This window comes from Ammospiza caudacuta, chromosome 7 (assembly GCF_027887145.1).
Source record: "Ammospiza caudacuta isolate bAmmCau1 chromosome 7, bAmmCau1.pri, whole genome shotgun sequence".
NCBI lineage: Eukaryota > Metazoa > Chordata > Aves > Passeriformes > Passerellidae > Ammospiza > Ammospiza caudacuta.
This window is the reverse complement of record NC_080599.1, coordinates 30,099,460-30,120,805: the sequence shown is the minus strand read 5'-3', so window position 1 is coordinate 30,120,805 and position 21,346 is coordinate 30,099,460. Positions and strand designations below refer to the sequence as shown.

Here is a 21,346-nt window from a genome sequence, read left to right as displayed (position 1 = left end):
TTGTTCACAGCACAGGCAAAGGACATGATTTGTAGCTAAGCCAAGAGCAGATGATGAGTATTTGGAGGCTGCACCTAATAGTCAAGAGAGTAAACTACTTGCGAGACTATTCACAAATTTCAACCTGTCATCTATTTTCCTGCCAATACCAAACCCTTCTGCAGATCTTTTTCAAAGGAGTACCAAAAAAATATTTGGAAGATATTGGAATACAATGACATATGACTTCTTACTAGTTATGCAGGAAAAGGGCAGCAGTGGCAGTGTGTAAAATAAGCAAGTCTTTCAATCAATTAAGTTACAATATTGTGCATAAGGGTTCCCATAAGAAAGTAGACAATACCACAAGCAGTGAGAAAGAAAAAGTTTATCCAGAACAGCTGACAATTTTGTCAATTTAAAAGTTGTATTAGATGTGGAACAAGGAAACTTTTTCTTCTTGAGGAAAAGAAACTGCTTTAAAAAGTGAAAATATTTTAACATTCAATTTCAATAATAGTTTCTCCAGGAAGGATTTACATTGCTGCAATTTATAAAACAACATCTACAAAAAACCAACAATCCATGTTGCTCCTAGGCAAGACTCTTCTAGTTTCCTTTTGACAGCATTTTCACTTTACTAAAAGGGACAAGAACTTTTATTGAGATATTTACATTCATGTTTTAAAACCCATGTTCATTGTCACATGTAAATGAAACAACCCTCAGTACAGCTATTATAGAAAAAATCTGGCATTAACCTTAACTTAAAAAGCTGACAATCATGCCTAGGTTGAGTGATTTTTCTTCTATAAATTCACAGTAGATGAAAGAGTCCCACAAAACTTTAGCAGTAGATGAGCCTGAGATTCCCAGGCTTTTTGAGATTAGGGCTCTCTAAAAAATCCTCACACTCACCCAGTTGGCTCCATGGTCCTTGTCCTTCAGCTTGGGTTGTGACTCATTTCTTTGTAGTCCCCCTTTCCCAGGCTGCACATGACTTTCCTAAGGGAGATGATTCAACTTGGACTCACTGACAGTCAGCTGCTGCTGACAAAGGGATTAATCCCAGCTCCATAAATGCCCTTATGGCTAAATCAGATATCTGAGCAGCCAAAAAGACCACTGACTACAAACAAACATGCAGCTTCCTGAGTATTACCTGTCCATGCCACAGGCTGCACTATGGACTTGGGAAGATGGAGGAAGAGACAGAACCAGACAGCTTTGGTCACCTGACTCACACCTACAAGTATTTTAGAGCTGGCTCATCTCTACACTTGCAGAGATGTTGCTGTGAAAGTCTATACCAAGTCAGGCCTCACTACTCACTCTTTTATCCAATCCTCCCAACATCTTAACTCCCAGCTAGCTTAGTATGCCTAGATGAGAAACATATCTTGAATTGCTACAACTAAAAATCTATATTTTTCAATAAGAAAAATGAAGATGTGTGGGAGCAAGCTATTCAGAGCCACAAAATACAATTGCAAAGCATGTTAAGGTTTCATTTCCAAAATGTCATTTCAAGAGCATCCTTCCATACTTAGGCAAACCATGAACCAAAAATGTGAAACAAGATAGAACCTTTTTAGTCTCAGTACGTAGTTCATATATTTGGAGAAACCTTTCGTTGACTAAAAAATTGCCCTCCAATATTCTTTCAGGATAGAGTTGCTGTAGAATTATTATAGCTCTGTCTTCTAGATATGCCAGCTCAAAGGACTCACTTAACATTAACAGAAGCTGCTTTTCCTGAAGTCAACCTAGCTCCCAATTTATGTTTTTCTCAATAGCACAAACACAACTGCAACATTCCAGAGAAAGTATTTGCACTTCCATTAAAGCATCAGTTGGCATAAATCCATCTCATTCACACAGTTAGGTAATACAGAAGCCTCAAGCAACCAAAGACAGTAAAACAGAAATCCATAAACAGAGCTAGGTTCTTCCTGGTTTGAGTTTTAGATAAATCACTATAGGTTTTAATGCATTTATATTGCAAACATGTTTTCTCTTTATGATTTAGAATACAGAGCAGTATTTTGAGCAAGGCAAATGGTGGTTTACTAAGTACTGAAGTTCTTTTAGAGTAGACAGTGCTTTTTGCATTTTACTTTTATCTATTTAGTTCATTCATCAACCTGCATTTGTGACAATCTTTCACTAAGTTTTGAGGTTTGGTTGGGAGTTTCTTTATGCACAAAACTGTCAAGAGCAAGAAGCTGCCATATCCCATATTAGAACACAGTAAAGGGGACAGTTTAATCCAGACCACAAGGCATACCTTACCAGTCCCCCCAAGAATATTCACAAAAAGTTTAGGGAAATGACTACCCAAATAACATTTTTGGCACATCTTCAGTCTTCTTTTCACCTACAAGCTTCAGTCAAGTTAACTAGTGTGTTTAAAAAAATAGAGATTTCATTCCTTACTCAGGCAAAGGTTCCCATTAAAAGTCCCATCAGAAGACAGCTTTTGTAAGACTGCAGGATTTCTCTCTAGATTTGAATTCCAGATCTTCCTAACACTGAGAATGACATACACATGCTGTTCTTCAATTAGATCTTCAGGACCATGTTGAGAAAAAAGTTGTAGTAAAAAGTTGCAGATTTTTCAATTGCACAGTATTTTGTCACAAAATTCTCAAATACTTATTTCATACTTGGTTGATTGCTATCAGGAAGGCAACAAGGAATACTATATTTCCACAGACATAGATGGTTAACACAATCTGTTTAAACAGACGACCCTGCAAGAAAAGGGGAAGAAAAGTCATAGGACAGTCAGTCTTTTTATTGGTTTAAACAAAGAACCATCCCATTTCACAGTAGTTAGCTAGCAAATTGTGACTCACCTCTGCTTCTGCAGATGTGAGTGACTGCAGTATCTGTACTCTGTCATCCTCTATCACTTCAACTGTTCATGGGAAGAAAAACAGAAGTCAAGTCTGCCCTTAAGAGGAAGGGGGGTTTCATTTTTATACTGCAGAAGCATAGATCCTGTGACTAAGTCTTACACAGCATCAAATCTGAAAAGGACTTGGGAGTTTCATTTGACATTTCAGGGCCTGTTACTATCACACTCACAGTACAAATGAAAAATTATACTGGTGCTGACATACAAAACAAATTCTGAACAATGAAGTTAAAAAAACATTTTGTCTTTTGCTAGACTGGATAATCAAAACACTGAGTTTTAAGCTAACATCTCTTCCTTTTGTATTTTAAGGTAACTGGATTTCATAAGAAATATTTTCATTAGCCAACATGAGAATGCTCATTGACCAAACATTACAGGTTAATTTCCCTACTTCTAGGAAGTAATTACTGCAGTTAAATTTAAATTCACATATTTTCTAATCACTCTGTCCCCACATGACACCTTAAACAGACTCTTAATTAATCAAACTTCTTCAGTTCTGCAGCTGTCTCATCTCAGCCTCAGAGACCCAGGTCATTCACATGAGCAGTCACCTCCTCTCTGTGACACCAGCCAGTGAATATAACAATTTCTAATTAATTACTACCCATCTCTTCCCTAGACATATTAGAGTCAGGATTTCATATTCCTTCCCCAGTCAATGAATATGGCAAGTATTCAACTTGCTCCTGCAATAACAGCTATTTTTCAACATTTAAATGAAGATTAAATCTGCATCAATTAATCTGGACTTAATATACCCACCTGGGATCAAAATTAGGGCAAAAAGTAATAAGAGTCTCAAAATATTTACATATTTCAGTCTGCACACTTTAGCCCCCTATGAACTGTGGTTTGAGAAATGAGAAGCTATTATTTAAAATGGCATGAAACCCACTCTTCTAGAACACTTGTCTTAAAAAACTGGTTTTCTTCCATATTCATTTGTCTACAGAAGATACGACACTACTAAAGAGCTACTCCCTTTCAGCTTCTAAGTTAGAGGCCAAAGAACACCTCCTGAAATTCCATCCACACTGGTTTCATTCTCAGCAAGCAAGGAGACAGCAGGAGTTTGCTGGTGTGTACCTTTACGAACGAGACAGTAGCTGTGTATTTCCAGAAGAACATCAGTACCAACATGCCAAGCTACAAAGCCAATCATGGCATAGGTGTCCCATGGGTCCGGCAGGTCAAGCGCTGGCAGATCCATTCCCAAGAACATGGTCACAACTAGTCAGTAAAAACAAGATAGAAAACACAATAACAATGTTGTGCCAGTGTGCTTTAAAAATTCTGTCAATGCTTTTTCAATAGATTACCCATGAATTACCTAAAACTGCTTGGGGAACAATGTTAAAGGAGTTCAAACAGCTGAAGGTTGTTGTGGGCTTTTTGTGAGGGGATAGGGGGCTGTTTTGGGCTTTTTTGGTAGTCACCAAAAAAGCTTAAGTGCTTAAGGTTGCTGTGGAAGCTTGCCTCTATTACTAGAATTAAACCCAGCTTCTGGATCTGTAAATTCCTGTCTCACATTCAATAACATTGAACTATGCTACTGTAAGAACACTATTCTCACATCTTCCAAGACAAAAATAAATTATGAAGAGAAGGACAGGTCCTCATTACAGAGGAATTTCAGATTTGTCAGTAATTCCTTTGGGTTTAAAGTCACTTTTTCTCTTAGTTGTATCTAATGACCCCTTAAAACTCACCAAAAAGATGGCCAAGAAAAAGGACCTTCAGACATGTCTGGACTGGATATACATAGATGTTTCAAATGAACTGCCCAGCAAAGGGCAAAGCTTCTTTAAATCAGTTTAATGGGAGTTAGTTCTACTCACCAGCTAATATTCTAGCTGTTATACCAGTACTCCAGTGAAACCAGTTAAACAGCTGCCTCCTACAAAACAAAGAAACACATTTTATTGATTACACCATTGGGGGAAGGGGTCAGAAATCAAATAACATCTTTTACATCCAAACTGTAAAAGCCTTCCATTTAAAGAAACAGTCACATTTAATTCCTGTGGCTGTAATTTAATGAGTCAGCTGTACCTTGGTGCATGACGAGATGGTCTGAAACCTGCCATAAGTGGTTGAAAGATTGTCAAAGCCATCACTGCACAGCCAAGATAAGGATGAAAACCTGCTTGCTAAAGAGAGGACATTTTTATTAAATATCAGATCTATATAAACAGAGAGAAAAGACACCAGAAAGTTGCAAATTGCATTTGTTCTTGTATTAGTAAGTTACAATGGACCAGCCCTGGCAGATGCAGCAGGACACAATAAGCTGCCCTACATCCAGGTGGAGATTGTTTGCCTTGGCAGCAGACACACTGGTATGTCCACTCAGGGCTTGTCTCACATTTCTGCTACATTGAGAAATTCTACCAGCTGAAGAGCAGACTAACATGACTATAGAAACCACAGTCCATGCTCTCCAGCCTCAATCCTGTGTCCTATTTTATAACTCATAGACCTATTTCATAACTCATCCCAGCATGGGTCTTCTCTTTCACCCAAAAATGTTTTATTCATTTACCCCAGCTCACACCTATCACCTTATTCTTCCACCTTGAATTCAGATACTCTCTAGACTTTCCAACTTCTGATGTAACCTTGCATCAAACAAAATACAGGTGACAGCAATAGGTATAAAATCTCTATCTAGCTACTGCTCCAGACTAAGCTTATAATTCACTGTTATGTCTAAGTTCACAAAAACCCTCATTCCCAGCAGGTTTACCATGCTAATGTCAGCCATCACATCCTTACTGCCCTCCCAAGATCATATTCTTTTAGGAAGACCAAAATAGTATGTAAAGAAACTATGAGCAAAGTTATTTAGGAGAAAGAGGGAGGAAGGAAAACACCAAAATTTTTCAGCTGTAGTTTAAAGGAGACAAAATTCCTCTTCTGGGCTGCCAGAATTTGTAATCAGCCTACTTAAGAATGGCTTTTACAGAAAATTGGTTAGAAATAGTCCTAATACTGGCAGTGGACTTCCTCATTCTTTTAGTCCCACCTTTACCTTTCAGTTAATAAACAAGACAAAATGTAAACACTTACTTGGCTCCAGCCTCCTCGGTATACAAAAGGCAACACAAAAGAAATGCTTGTAAGCATGACTGTGGTCAACATAAGCATACGATGCACCTAGAAAAGTTAAGTTTTTAGAAAATCCACAATTTATACATGATTAAAAGACATTAAGGAGACCTACAGTTAAAAGATATCCTTAGTCCCCACGTTAGACTTAACATTTACTAGTAAAGTAGGTGAACTTCTGATTTTTAATTGTTCTACTTCACAAGATTATACCAGGTTTAGTCTGTTTCTTGGATCTAGTAGGTTTATAGTTCTGCTTGCAATAGTGCTAGAAAATACAGCTGGAGATAGGTGGAGATTTTGCCCACCTGAAACCACAACTCCTTTCCAAATAGGAATGAGTGAGACCAGACAGGTTTGAAGAATCGTGCAACAATAACACCGATACTAACTGTGGTAATCCAAGCAACAAACATTAGCGCTCCTGAAAATAGAAAAAACAAACAACCAACCCAACAAGGTAAATGACAGGTAAGTTCAGTGCACACAAATACAACTTCCAAGTCTATGTAATTGTTTAGTCCATATGCACATGGTCAGAATTCATCAATAATTAAAAACCTATCACTTGGTTCAGACTACAGCTTTATAGCCTTTAGCTTGCTAGAGAACAGAAACATCTATGCAAAAGAAAATCATACTTTTCCTACACAACAGAGCAGCTCTGGCTACGGCACATTTCCCACATGCTAATACACTTTGTACACACTGATGAGAGAAACCATTCTATTACCAACTCAGACACCAGAGGATGAAAGATGACAATGCTACAATCTGTGTGACAAAGAATGAGTGGTAGTTCAATCATGGACCTATACTGAAGTCCAGTAGTGTGGGAGAAAACTCCCATTAACTTCAGTGGCTCCAGACTGCCAGTTGAGTGGTTTCTCATTTCAAATGGAACTAAACCAAAAATGCAACTACTTGAAATAAAGATATAAAATCTCAGTTTTAAATTTAAGGGAAAAGGCAATGGTGAGTTCATTTTCCTGGGCAAAAAGGATCTTCCGACACTGTTCTTGAAACAAAAAAATCAGGAACCGCGCTCTGCCACCAGAGTATGAGATCTTGCTAGCCAACAGAATATACAATGCAAATGCCAGAAACACATGAGGGACTAACCCTGCAAAATAACCCTCCAGTCTCAGCAGCTCTAGAACTGGGAGACAAAACTAGAAACTGCAGCTTACCGTGAGCCTTGATGAGCCGCGGGGCGCGGGAACCTCCGATATCCTGAGGCAGGCCTGTGACATTGTACAGTCCATTGGTGACCAGGGGCTGACGGCGATGTTTGTGTATGAGTCCACCTGGGCAGTGACAAAGTGATTTATTTCTTGCTAATGAAGCCACTGCACTGGTGTGCCCATTCCTCATCCATGAATTCAAGCCCTGTTGTGACAACTGCACATAATCATACAAGCTAACACACAATATGGTAAGAATCTAACACCATCTAAGCCATCCTGCACACTTAATGTGCAAAACACAACTCACCCAGCTACAGAAAATGCAACATATATGAGTAAATTTGCAATAACTTCCACAAGGAAACCCATGATCCAGAGAAGCAGGAAAGGTGATTGAATTAAAGGCTTCAAGCTTGGAAACCTTAGTTCAGACACCAATTCTCATTTAAGCCACATCTTACAGAAGAGTTACTAACTCATTTGGAGCTGTTAAAAGAAAAGCAACCATATATAAGTCAAGCTTACCTTCACTAGCTTCCCCATCTGCCAGAAAGATGTAGTAACTGGTATCCAGATTAAATCTCCCTTTATAAGCAGGGAGACGAATCCCCCTTCTGAAAGAACATTGAAGAAGACCATCTGCAAGCCTCCAGGACACATCTTCAAGGGCATTCTGTAAAACAGGAGATCCTTAAATACCCAGTGTTTTCAGATTGGCTGAGCAATTGGCTTAAAAGTAACCATGCAAAAGACAAGTGTGTCACTGATATATAAGAAAAAATATAAATTATATAGGGAAAGGGGATCCTTTCTGAATTGGCACACAAGAGGTATGTCAGTAAGTCAACACAGCAACTTAGGGTTTGAACTTATCACTAATTTTTACAGCCTACAACAGTGCTTAACTCAGGACATAACAGTTGCAGCTGCAGTTCTAGCAAAGGGACAGACTTTAATAGGGACAAAGTTTCTACAAAGACTAAGCTCCCACCATATGACTAGCTTTACAAATTAAATTTAGACTTCAAAAGTTAACACTTACTAGGAAGTAAGAGCCCAACCAATATCATCTTAGAGAATTATGGATCCACCTCAGTATTTACACCTGCTGTGCAAAACAAAAGCACAAAGCAGCAGCATACCTTACTCCAAAGCCACACCTGTGAAAGTGTCTGAGCTGTTTTAAAACACACCTCTGAATCCAAGAGAGGATGACTTCGCTCCTTCAGATGGGCAGTGCTCACGTGAACGTGGTGATCCACATTAAGACACAGATAGGCATCATCACCACCCTGCAGAGTCAAAAAGAAAAATATCCATAGCCCAATAAAAAAACACCGCTGGCAGTCCTCAAAAGGTCTTTGATTTAATATAGGCAGCAAGACCTGACAGATTTCTGTAGTTATCAAGCTGTTATTCCCCATTTTCTAAGCACATCAGTATTCTTACTGAGGATCCACACTAAGTCAAAGAGATGACACATAGAAACACGCATTATGATTCACACTCCCCTCCCAGAATAACAACCATATTATCAGAAGTTTCTTTATTTAAAATTTATCAAATTGACTAGACAAGACAGAGATGGATGTTGGAGCTATTTAAAAATCCACTTCAGTTACAAGATTTTTTTTTTTTTTACAGCTGAGCAGGAAAAAAAGGATTGTTAAGAACCAAGTGTTCCTGCACTAGGGAGATAAATGTAAACAGCATCTCCTTTGTGCAACAAGCAGCTTATGTATTATGCATTTGTCAACATTATCATCCCTTCAATTTAACATAAGTCAGAAAAAAGTATCTTTCAACATTTTTAAGATTTTGTATAGGAGTAAAATTCAAGGATCAAATGGAAATGGTTTTCTGAACAACTCTGTTTCAGAGAGGTAAGATCTTTGGATAGGTAGAGATTGATTTAACCAGGAATTTCAGACAGTTATTCAGTCCTGAGCTAAAAGTGAATAGTCACATATAAGAAACAACCTGTGTTTTAGCACTCTGGGAGAGTCACACTTTGTGTGACATCTGACAGTATTTCCGTTTTCCATATGCATTTCCATTCAAACTTGACAAACATCACAAAAGCAACTATGGAAAATAAAACACTCACCATCCACTGGTCCTGGGAAAGCGCAAATGCTAAATACCCTTCACTTGGACCACTCATTTCAATAAAAACTGAAGTCCCCTCTTGTTGGAAGGATAGAAAAAAACATGAAGCACTCCCAGGATCACAGTTTGTAGGGTTCCTAATGCAGAACTTCGTAATTCCACAAACTGAGGCACTAAACTAAACAATTAAGCAAAAAAACAACTTGTGAGCAATGAGTTTCCATTCTCTTCCCCCTTTTTACCCATGGTAGAAAGAAGCATACAAGGAACAACATCATCTGTGTCTACACACCAATGTCTTAACCCATGTCTGCAATTACCCTAGGACTACTAAGTAAAACGATGGTGAATTCCAAGATAAATTTGAGTTGAATTTTCGCTTTAAAGACATTACAATATAATAACTTTGAAAAGCCGTCAAGAACTTCAGGAAAAAAAATAACTTCCTCTGGTCTAATATTTAGAGAGGTAGTATCAGCTGTAAGATGAGAAAGAAAATATGCTTGCTTTTTAAAGTAGAAACTCCACAAAATACACATTGAGAAAATACACTGATTGTAAGCCACAGTTATCCTGGATCAAATATCAATGCTTGCTCAATCCATTCAAGACTCAGCAACAAAAGTCAGTAACACAGATGAACTCAGAAAGGAAAGCTTCTGAGCCTGCAGTTGCTAAATAGGAAGTTATTAGTTAAGAGCAGATTAAGTCTTTTCCCATCTCTCATGAGAAGCATGCATAATACTTTCTGATCATTGATTTCTAAACTTTCTGTCAATCTTCTCACCTGTGTGCAGCATGAGAACATTTAACCCTGCAAAGTTCAGGCAACTCAGCTAAAGGTAGCTGTCATGTTCTTAGCCTTAGATATCAAAGTTACTCATCCACCATCTCTCCTTTTCTGTTACTAGGCTGTATCAATGTCATCTCATTAAATTCCATTCATCACAAGCATTAAAGATTGCCTGATTTAGCTTTAGCATTACTTACTGGCTTTGATATGTAGGAAACTGGCTGTGAAGTTGACATAGCCTCTGATGTTGCATGCAAAGGTGGTGTTGGGGACAGCACATCAGGCTGAGAAACAATGGGACCTGGAATTTTCACCCAGAAAATCCTGTATTTCTTCACAACTGTGGCTCTTAAACACAACACACAGAGAGTAATTACAGTATATATTTATAGTCGGCTGTTACTTTAAAAAAGAAAGGAAAATAATTTATAGTTCTCAGAAATTATTTGTAAAAACCTCATCTCTATGGAGATCTCTACCATTTTAGGGATTGAAGTAGGAAAGTACCTTAAATCTTAGAAAAAGAATTTTAAAACATAATACCAATCTTGGAATATAAGAAACTTTCATGCCTATGGCATAGATTAGAACTTCAGAGAAGAGTTGCATTGCTTCTATCCTGTAGTTCAGAAAAACCTAGTAGCGTAACAGAAGGGTATACATATCATTTAGTTAGGTACAGCAAAGAGAAGGATTCTTAAGTGTATATTGCAGGCATGAGAAGTGAGAAGGTAGCTAAAGACTAAAGAAACCAATCTTCAAATCCCCTTATACTCTCCCTAGGAGAAAAAAAGGGAAAGGAAAAAAAAAAAAGGAAAAAAATCACCTTCAACTCCTCCTAAAAAAGTATCTGCATTAACACAGACTCTGCAGCAAGTAAGGGGTGTTGACTTTTCAGGTCATTTGACCCAAGGACTTTTCAGTTGCTGGACAATATTTGTCAGACAATGGTACAGGTTTACCTTGTCTGCATTTTAATATATTTAATTAATATAAACCCATACTTTTTTTACTTACAGAAACTGTATGTGCTTTGGAGCATCTTCAGGAGCAATCCAATAAGCTTTTATGTCTTTCTTTTTTGCTTTACTTGTGTGACTGACAGCTGAATTCTGAAAACACACATATATCAAGAATTACACAGGGCATAAACATTTTGTTACTTAACACAGTCAGCAGAGGCTGCAGTTAAATCCTACACAGACACTGCAGTTACACTGCACTACCCCAGTCATGATCAGCTCAGGTGAGGTGTAGAACAGCAACTTATGCTAACAAACTTCAAGACTAAAAGAAAGGACTTTCAATCCACAAGATTCCAGCAATGAGCTAGAGGTCCCTACAGCATTTCATACAGAAATAGTGAGATTTTCTTAGTAAGGAAATGCTCCACGTTTGAAGAAGAGGATGAAGAGACAGAACAAGCCCCTCAGTGCCCACTAAATAATTGTGAAGCACTGGACTCTACCTTGGTACGACCACATGTCAGCAGCTGAGAACGTCTCCGGTCAGCTAGCACAAAAGATCCAACTGCAGGCCTATCCAGGTGCTCTGCATCCCGGGCTTGTAGGAAAAATCCTTCAAAATCTGGTCCAGACAGATGAACTAAAGCAAGAAGAAGAATAAGGAAGTTTACTTCCAGAGGAAGAAGGAAGTATTTCAACAATGACTACCAGACACTAATTTTACAAGTACTGAATGATGGTCAATGGATTACCTAAACAAGACTCAACTGCTTAGATAAATCCAGTACAGAAAACTGAGAAAAGACATACTATAATAGAAAGAAACAATAAATTAAACTCTTCAGCTGTAACTGACACAGTACCTTCTATGTTGTCCCCTGGTTTAAATTCAGTCCCATTCACTGTAATGGTGTGCTCGGGTGACAGCTGAGGAGAGCCATGATGACAGGGCACCATGCTAGTACAGGCTTCTCTTACTTTTCCATTTGGATAGCCAACCACAGATCCATAGAGGCAACCAAACATCCAAACAGCAACAGCAAAACCAGGCAGCTCCATCTGTATAAAATAAAATTTACAGGCAATTAAACACAATAAATATTGACATTACAGGTCACCAGTCCTCTTTAGGAATCAATTGAATAGTAGAATACAAAACCATATTCAAAAAAAGCATTCATGAGAAGACACCACTCCCAGCTTCTGAATAACTTCTGCTTCTGATAACTGCCAGACATTGTTAGAATGTTCAGATACCATATTTCAGGCCATCTACAGGCTGTTGATGGATCCCTCCATCTACTGGAGGGATTATTTCCCTCCATGCATTTTGACAGCACTTTTAAAAAAAGTCTTTTGCCAATCCCTCTCCTGCTCTCTCTCTCTATCAAAAAAAAAATTCAAGTTCCTTAAACATCTGCACAGGACAGATGGATCTTACAACATGCTTCACAGATATATAAAGGTCAACAGTATTGAGCAACTACACAGCTAGTATCAAACTCATTTTTATTAATCATAACTTCAAATTTTGCATCATTACAGACTGCCTTTGTTTCCACAACCCATGTCTATTTCCTCACAGATGACAAATAATTCCCCAGTAACAAGTTCTTCTTTCTGCAGGGAAACTAAAGTTGCCAAATGCCAGAAATAAAATTTATACATGCAAGAGTTAGAATTTGGTATGAAGATTTAGATAAAGAAATATGTATGTTTGCTGCAGACAAGCCCAAGATTTCTTCTTTGAACTCTTCCTTTTGGATATTGGACCTCTGGACAATTAGTCAAACAATGGATTTGGCTTGTCATGCTCTTGCCAAGGGAACAGCATCCATGAAAGACAAGGGATAGAAGGACTCCAGATCCTAAAGCAGTTATATGAACCCTTAACCTCAGCTTTCATCATGCAATGTTTTGCCCCACCACAATACTCTTTTCATAAAAGCTGTGGGAATTGTTTTGCTGCTCCAGTAGCATACAGGGCTTACAGCTGTACTGTGGTTTACAGAACACCTCAGCCAACAAAAGAAAGCATTTCCACATCCAAAAGGCCAGGAGAACAGAGAGAAACTTTCTTTCAGTCCTTAGGCAGAGGAAGTGAGTTATCAGCTCTAGTGGAACACAGACCAGGCAAGTAGGCCTGCCTTCTAGAAGGGCCATGCCCCTTTTGCAACAAGTGATATGATGTATCAGGTTATGAAGTTCCCTGACAGCACAGATGGACATGAAGATAAGAAACACACAGAGCCATTTCAGACTGAACTCTCGACACCTAAAAAGCAGCCAAATGAAGACAAGGCACATAATTATCTTACACAACAGGAGTCATCAACATGAACTCTTCCAAAGTTCTCATACATGGAAATCCACAATTTTCAAGGCAATGATATATTTGTACTCCTCAGCAACTTTACACCACTAAAGAGAAGAAAATCAAAGGTGACAGTGTGTTGAACAGTTAGGTTTCAAGAACTAGAAAACCCTAGTCTCTCTCAACACTCCACTCCTCCCAAATATTCAAGATAACATTATGACCATATCTTTAACTTCTAGTTCAAGTATTTCCTTCTAATTGATTTTTTATACATAAGTTAAAGATGCCCATAGAAAGCTAAATTAGTACAATTACATGCACCAGAGAAAATTTCAAAACAAGAAACATTATGACCATATCTTTAACTTCTAGTTCAAGTATTTCCTTCTAATTGATTTTTTATACATAAGTTAAAGATGACCATAGAAAGCTAAATTAGTACAATTACATGCACCAGAGAAAATTTCAAAACAAGAAGAGATAAGGCTGCATATCACAGAGACACAAAAAGAGTAGGGTAATATTCTGCTTTAAGTAGCAGAGGATGTGGTAGGAATGTAAAGGAAACAAGACACATCCTTGTCAGATTCAACTGACTCAATAGCTGGCAGAAGAAAAAGATTAAGTAGAGATTAATAGAATTCAAAAAAAAAACCCAAAATCTGAAAAAGATTTGGATAAAGGGAGAGCAGTAAGTTACTTCTTCCTGTGCTGAAAACAACTCCACAGTACCTGCAGGTAGCCCTGGTAGCCTAATAGTTCATAAGCACAATGCTCACACTCCAACTCAGGATCTCTTCATAGAACTTATCTTCTTTCAGCTGTTTAACTTCATTAGCTGCCTAGTGTGAAATCTAAAACTAACTTCAGAGAGGAGGAAAAGATGAGACAACAGACAAGGCAAACATACTGTCAACTCAAAGGTACAAAACTACCATTGACAGAAACTTCTCCTGAGCACCATCAGACAAGAGAGCAAACAAAAAAAGGAAAGAAGCACCTGCAGGGGAATAAGCTATGTTAATATAAGGGGTTTATGACACATTCCTTTAAAAATAGACCCCTACAAAGGGAAAGAAGACAGTGTTGCTGTCCAAGAGTCACCCTTCCTCTCAGCTCATAAAAAGAGCTTGAGATGTCCTCTTCTGCTTAGTTAAAGGTGGTCATATCAAGACAGCTGGATTGAGCAAGGACAGAAAACATATTAATAATAATTCACTACTTTTAAAATATAAACACACAAACCCCCCCAGGCACACAAAAAATACACACCTCAGCATTGTGTTCTTTCTAGGAAAGAGAATTTCAAGGGCATAGATGTTTCAATATCATTTTTTGTAACAGTTTGAGTGTAGGTACTTACCGTACAGCTAGACCTTCTGTTGCAGTGACAAAGCCTGAGTAAAACTGCCATTGGCTCTCTACTTGTAGTAAAACAACTTATATGACTTTCTAATATCTTCTATTTGGTTTGCATCTAACTGTATTAACATTTACCATATCCAGGAAACTTGTCTGAAAAAAGAAACAGTACACACACAAAAAAAAGTAAGGTTTGTAAGAGAATCTTTACTTCAGGTGCATATTTTATACAGTTTCCCCCCAGCTGAGCTGAAATGCATGAAGCCATAATGAGACACCGACCCTGCAGCTCCCTTTGCCTTCTCAGACACTCCCCCAGACCTCAAAGAGTTTCATACTAAGTAATTACTTAAATATCTTCTGGCGCAGTTAAGGGCAGGCAGGCAGGGGGAACCTACAACCAACTTTTGATACCTTCTCCCTCCAAGTATTAGCTGACATAAATTTGCAGAATGATTTTAAAGCTCATGACATATTTACTCCCTATCAAAGAGGCACTTTTTTTTTAGAACAAGAATAAACAATTTTTAAAAAATTGTAACCTTCTCTTTTTTCCATATATCTCACCAAGAATGAACAGGAGTCAAAGATTTTGCCCTGTTCATTTGTTTGCTTTTACTTGGGCAGCTGCTCTGCGTAGAATCTTCATGGCCCCAACCTTGCAAACTTTTATCTATATGAAGAGCTCAAAGAGACACTCATCTAAAAAGATGTAGTTTGTTATCTTCCGCGTAGAATCTTCATGGCCCCAACCTTGCAAACTATTATCTATATGAAGAGCTCAAAGAGAGACTCATCTAAAAAGATGTAGTTTGTTATCTCAACAAGTAACTTCAACTATAGCACGAGCACATTTACTGTCACAGTTACCACAGAGCCGGATCTTATGCACGTTAAAAAGAAACAAAATACAAAACTAATATTCTCACAACAAGAAGCAAAAAGGATAACACAGGAACGTGGGTGGCATGGCTTTCAGATAAAACAAGCCATAGCTTACCTTGACTCATTAAGGCACACAAGTTTAGGCGTTCTCTAAAGCAATTCAGAAATCTTGCACAAAGGCAGCATCTACGCAGTACCCTAAAAACGCCACCAGATTTTACTTTGCGTCATACCTGCTGCAGATGTTCTATTAAGCAAATACCCTTTCCAAAAAGCTTGCAGTACCCACTTCGAGCACTCACTGGCATCAGTGTAACTAACCAAAGCACGACTACAAAGGCTACGGCAGCTCCTCAGCCCCGCACGCCCTTGCCCCAGGGAGCCGCGCTCTCCCCCCGGCACCGCTGCAGCGGAAAAGGGCGAGGGGGAAGCGCAGCCGAGCCCGGCAGCCGCTCCCTCAGCTCCAGCCTCCCCCGCGGCCGCGGCGCTTTTCTGCCGGCGGGGGCGGCCGCACGCGGGGCCCGGAGGGCCCGGAGGGCTCGGCCTGGCCCGGGCGGGGCTCGGGGCGGGGCCGCCAACGCTCCGTGAGCCCGCCCCAGGTGCTGAGGGCCCCCGGTGCCGCCCCCACAGCCGGGAAGGTGTTCGGGCATCGTCTCATTTCTTTCCAGCTTCCCAACGCCGGCGGTCTGGATGGCCGTCCTGGGTTAACAGCTAGAGTTTTACTGAGAGATCGCCCTTGTCAAAGCTTACAGAGCTCGTTAGATGTGCTATCCGTGGAACGAAAGGTGGTCACATCTACAGGCTTCCTAAGTCAGGCCTTTCTTATCAAGTAAGCAAATTCTGGCTGTAACTGGGGCTTTGCTGGCTGTAACTGCAATTGCTTACATAGGCTTCTCTGACTTCTCTGACTTAGTGTTTTAACCAAAGTTCTCAAATGCTCACAAAGTGACCCAAAAAGACAATTACTTAGAAATCCAACAGTAATTTTTCCCTCCCACATCATAGAAATATTGTTTGTGTTAAAAAACACCTTTACTGGAGAGCTATAGTGATTCAGTTGCTTACTAGTAGTTCAGAGCAGTTTTAGAGATCCTAGTACTATTAATTTGGTAATATTTTCTAAAAAAATAATAACTATCTATTAAAATATGACAGGCTAGGAAATGCTCTGTTAGTGTTCACTCTTTTCTCAGTTTCTATAAAAGCAGCGTTAAGCTTTAGAGGTACCCTGTGGTAACATATCCTGTGGTAACATATTAAAAATTATATTTAACATGAAAACCAGTAAGGGATTACTTTGCCTAATCAGAAAAATTTTTTGACTGTAACTTGTATTATCTTGCTCATGGGAGTTACTGTGAAGCTGAGATCTCACTCAGTGTTCAGTAACTGAAGAAACATAATGCATAAGCAATAGCTTGAAGTGAAAGTGAAATATGTCTATTTCCCCCTAGCTGGGGGAAAAAATAATTCTGTTTCCAACTACATTGATAAAGTTCCCATATATGAAAGAGTTTGATAGAATTACAGGCCTAAGTACATACATGCTTTATTATGTGCCTGTGTGTTTTTAACTAATACAGGTATATTATTAGTAAGACAAATAATAACATAAATATATTTAGAGTAAGGAAACTGGTGACCAGAGGGACCTGTATTCTTGACAATATTTAGGTTCATAACTTTCACAGAGTATACTGGAATTAATATACAAATATTTTAAGATATTATTTTAGGGTCTTGGCTCATTGACAGAATGGGGTATATATGTCTGAAACATTATAGTATATATAAGTATATATGGAATTAATTTCCTCACTAAGACTCAGGAGAAGGGATAAAAATGCAAGCTACAATTCTGTTGGAAATGGTAATCAGAGTTTAAGAAGAAAAAATCATTTTTATATGAATAGTAAAGAGGGTAAGGGAGGGAATACTGTTTTGCTTATCATTGCATAGCTACTCTTTAGTTATTGCTAAAGAGCTGCAAAGCAAGAAAACCAAGATAACACCAAGAGAACCAGGGAGAAGAAAAACCGACTCTGTAACTACTGGGTACAAGTCCCCACACTACTGCATGGCATTCATCAATCTGTCTGGAAGGGCTCTTTTCAAACACACCAGTCTCCTTTAAAAATAGTAAAATCAATAGTTCTGCAGCCTTAATGAAAATGTTTCTATGAAAGGGTACTGCTTGCTAATTTGTTAAGTGTCATTCTGTTTATATATAAAGTAAACAGAATGCATTAGGTTATATGAACTACAAAAATTCCACAGCTGCATCTTTTTTGTAAAGTGTACTGCAACTGCTGTTAGTGTTAGTGTTCATAACAATTCTGTATTTATTTCAGAGCAGATGTTCTACCTTAACCAAATGAGATAGAGACATAGAGGGCTGGCGGTGGGTTTGAGCCTTCCTGCAAGCCTGAGGAGATAAAGCTGTGTAACCTACTATTGACCTGTGCCAGAGGATGAGACGTCAATGGCAAACGAATGGAACAACATCTAACATGAAAAGAAGCTGATGAGGCTTTTTGCATGGTTTATTATAGGCACTTAAGGAAATAAGTGAAAGCTTATAATTTTGAAAGCAACAGGAATCTTGTAGAGGAGACTTCATTCCAAGTATATAAAGAGGAATTTCTCTTGCTTAAGAACCAAGAAAGCAATTAAGTAAATATATATAATTTTGGAAATTAACTATTGTGCAGTCCAGGGGTTATACTGATAGCTATCCTATTTTTTAAGCCCAAAGCTATATGGAAAACAATAAGCCATTGAAAAGAACCCATATTACCATGTGAGTCCTTCTAATCAACTTTCCTCTTAGGTATTAAGCTAACTATTCAGCAAAACTGTGGCGTTTTAGGTCAGACCTTGCTCAAGTTTCATATATGTGCATTGAGCTTAATGTTACTGACAAGTTATCATCATAAAACATCACTGGAGTTCAAATCAAGTGATATGCAAAGAGGCTGCATCCCTACCAGATTGTTTTGATTATGGATAACTGGATCAAAGAATTTTTTGTTACTAGCATTTCCTATTTTGAAATATTGAAATATGTTTGAAAAAGTGCATTGGAGTTGGCTAAATACATGCTGGATATGAGGCTTTCTCTGAAGAGAACAGTCCTGGCACCAATATTTACCCACCTCTCTCTTCTGTAAACTACACATACAAAACAATGCATTTCAAGATTTTTCAAGCTTTCAGGATTTTTCAAGCTTATCAGCATTATTGTCTTAGTTAAAGATTTATTAGGGAATCAATGACAATATTGTTATCTTAGATATGAAGAATTCTTCCTACAAATCAGTTTGTGTATGGTGGGGTTTTTTCCTCCCAAAGAGAGAATGTTGAGTCATTGAAACAATCCTGACCATCTAAAAGGAAATAAATTGTGATAAAGTCATAATGTAGGATGAAATTTTCTTTCTCCATAATTAATAATTTAATTTCCCGTGAGCTTTGGCACTGTTTCATACTTACCTGGTTTGCCAATTTACCATTAATTTACAAATAAGATTAAAGTATTCCCCTTATGTTCAGAGATGTCCTTCTACTGTATGCATTTTTTATTCTTTACTAATCATATTAATTTTAGAATTTTTCTGTGTCACACATAAAATTTAGACTTGGAACCGTATTTAAACGAAAATATTTGTTAACCTAGAGGTAAAAGGCATTTTACAGTTTTCAGTCAATGACTGTAACAAGCCACCTGGTGGCAGTAGCCAATCAGTCAAATAAGATTTGCCAGTTGACTGCACAGAAACCTGCTATGGTTTTGCATCTTTATTCTGACTCAGTAGCTGAAGTCCCTGCCTCATAGCTTTCTACCAAAATATGTATCGACTATGACTAATATAGATTTTTTAAAAAGTACTTCCTCGCTTATCTGACACTAAATATTTTCATTGGTTCCCTGATATCAATTTGAGACAGGTCTGTATGGGTGTTATGAGAAAATTACACACAAACTGTCACCTTTGTAAGAGCCTCCACTGATGCAGTGCCCAACACACATAAATTGATCAAGGACTTCAGTAAAATCATTTCACCCTATTCAAGTGATGTGGGTCAGTCTAATGCACACTATCAAGTTTTATCTGATGAAAGTACTGCATTATTAACTTGAGTTTTATGTATTTTCTGACCATTGCTGTGATGCTTTTTAAAATTATTAATTTCATTATATCAGCAAGATGTGATATGTTTTTATTGTTCTGCTTTACAGGGAGCAAAGAGCTTGTTGGCAAAGCATTGACCTGTAAATGCTTCAGTGTAAGGAACTTTAGACCTGATTACAGAATTCATAATGTCAAGCTAAGATTAATTGAAATCTTGTACAACGTTCTCTCACATAATCAATTTCTTTGCCAGCCAATCTCAATTCCTCCTTTGCCCTCCCCAGCTTTTTTCCTCTGCTCTTGCACTTGGATTAGGAACTAATTTTCCTACCCTTTTTCATCTCATCTCAGAAATCCTTTCTCAGAAAACCCATTTCCATTTCTTCAGCTTTTCTCAGCAACTCCTAATTTGACTCCTTCATGGCTTTAAAGGCATTCTCTGTTCAGACCCAGCATGTCTGTGGGTTTGCAGTTGCTTTGGGTTCAAGTACAAGCAGTCCTGCTGGAGGGATGGTGCTCAGCACTGTCAGTTGTAGCAACATTCCAGTCAGTACATGTCCAGTGCCCCTGTGGGGGAACCATGATGTTTGAGTACTCCCCATGGGAAGGGGGAGGACTTCATCCTTCATGAAGCTCATGTTTAATATCTTTTAAAACAAATGCTTGTGGTAGTCATTCATTTGGTGAAATATTTTCCTTCTGCAATATATCGCCCCATGTTAACCTGTTCAAATTACCCTGGCTTGAATTCTGTCTGTGCTGAAAGATTACAGAGCAGGACTACAGTTCCCAGTATTAGCTTTCAGATAACTTAATGTAATTATTTCTTTACTTTAAAGTCAGATATCAAATATATAGAACAGAAAAGAAAAATCAGTTGGTTACCATTTGAACTCAAAGACCTATCTAGGTAAGATTTAAGGATTATTATTGTAATGGACCAGGAAAATTCATTGTATTCTTAGTATAGTGTGATATATTAGGAAAGAACATCATAAAGGAGATGGAGTGTGCAAGAGACACTCTGAATATTTATTTTTGAGGAGAAAATAGATCTGCTTGATAAGACAAGCTACAGTTCATTTGGGAATTGATCCACTGAAGTCTTAAATCTCAGCATATCTCACTAGTATTATATGGAACAATTGACAGGAAGACAGAAGTGGTTCAGCACACTGGTATGATAAGTTCTCCTTCTACAACAAAAATGGGCCAGGTATATGTGAATCAATTTTACACTTAACTAAGTTAAATGGTACAAGAATATAATTCAGATACTTTTATTTGCCAAGTCCCACGTTTGCAGATTATTAATATCAAAATAATGTGATGCTATTGAATTTTCTATTAAAAATTAAACCTGATTAAAAATTAACTTTCCATGGATGTTAGAGCATAGATTGTTTGAGTCCACACAGTAAAAGCATGGCCAAACTGGAACTGAAAACAAACCCAAAATGTTAATCTTTGAAAGGTCAAACACTTCCCTATATGAAAGGCCAGTAAGGACAAACTAAATAGGTTCATGTCCTAGCCTCTCCATCTCATATGATTTCTGACTTAAATAGACATTTTTATTCCG

The 21,346-nt window shown here is 38.1% G+C and overlaps 1 protein-coding gene across 3 annotated transcripts; it reads right to left on the bottom strand.

The window, feature by feature from the left end:
- Positions 1–349: 349 nt before the first annotated feature.
- On the bottom strand, positions 350–16,117 carry FRRS1 (ferric chelate reductase 1). 3 transcript variants are annotated; one of them, XM_058808620.1, is made up of 18 exons: positions 15,934–16,117; positions 15,747–15,829; positions 14,748–14,899; positions 11,931–12,126; positions 11,571–11,707; positions 11,120–11,214; positions 10,300–10,450; positions 9,308–9,487; positions 8,394–8,492; positions 7,726–7,873; positions 7,204–7,320; positions 6,322–6,437; positions 5,975–6,061; positions 4,958–5,055; positions 4,744–4,802; positions 3,992–4,135; positions 2,838–2,899; positions 350–2,732 (listed from the first exon to the last, which is right to left on the bottom strand). In XM_058808620.1, exons 3-18 carry the CDS (start codon positions 14,796–14,798, stop codon positions 2,640–2,642), a joined length of 1,833 nt encoding a protein of 610 aa, XP_058664603.1. In that variant the 5' UTR covers positions 14,799–14,899; positions 15,747–15,829; positions 15,934–16,117; the 3' UTR covers positions 350–2,639. The 3 variants fall into 3 exon arrangements, with proteins under 3 accessions (XP_058664603.1, XP_058664605.1, XP_058664604.1); XM_058808622.1 differs by having other exon boundaries at positions 15,953–16,051; XM_058808621.1 differs by having other exon boundaries at positions 15,921–16,028.
- Positions 16,118–21,346: the final 5,229 nt, after the last annotated feature.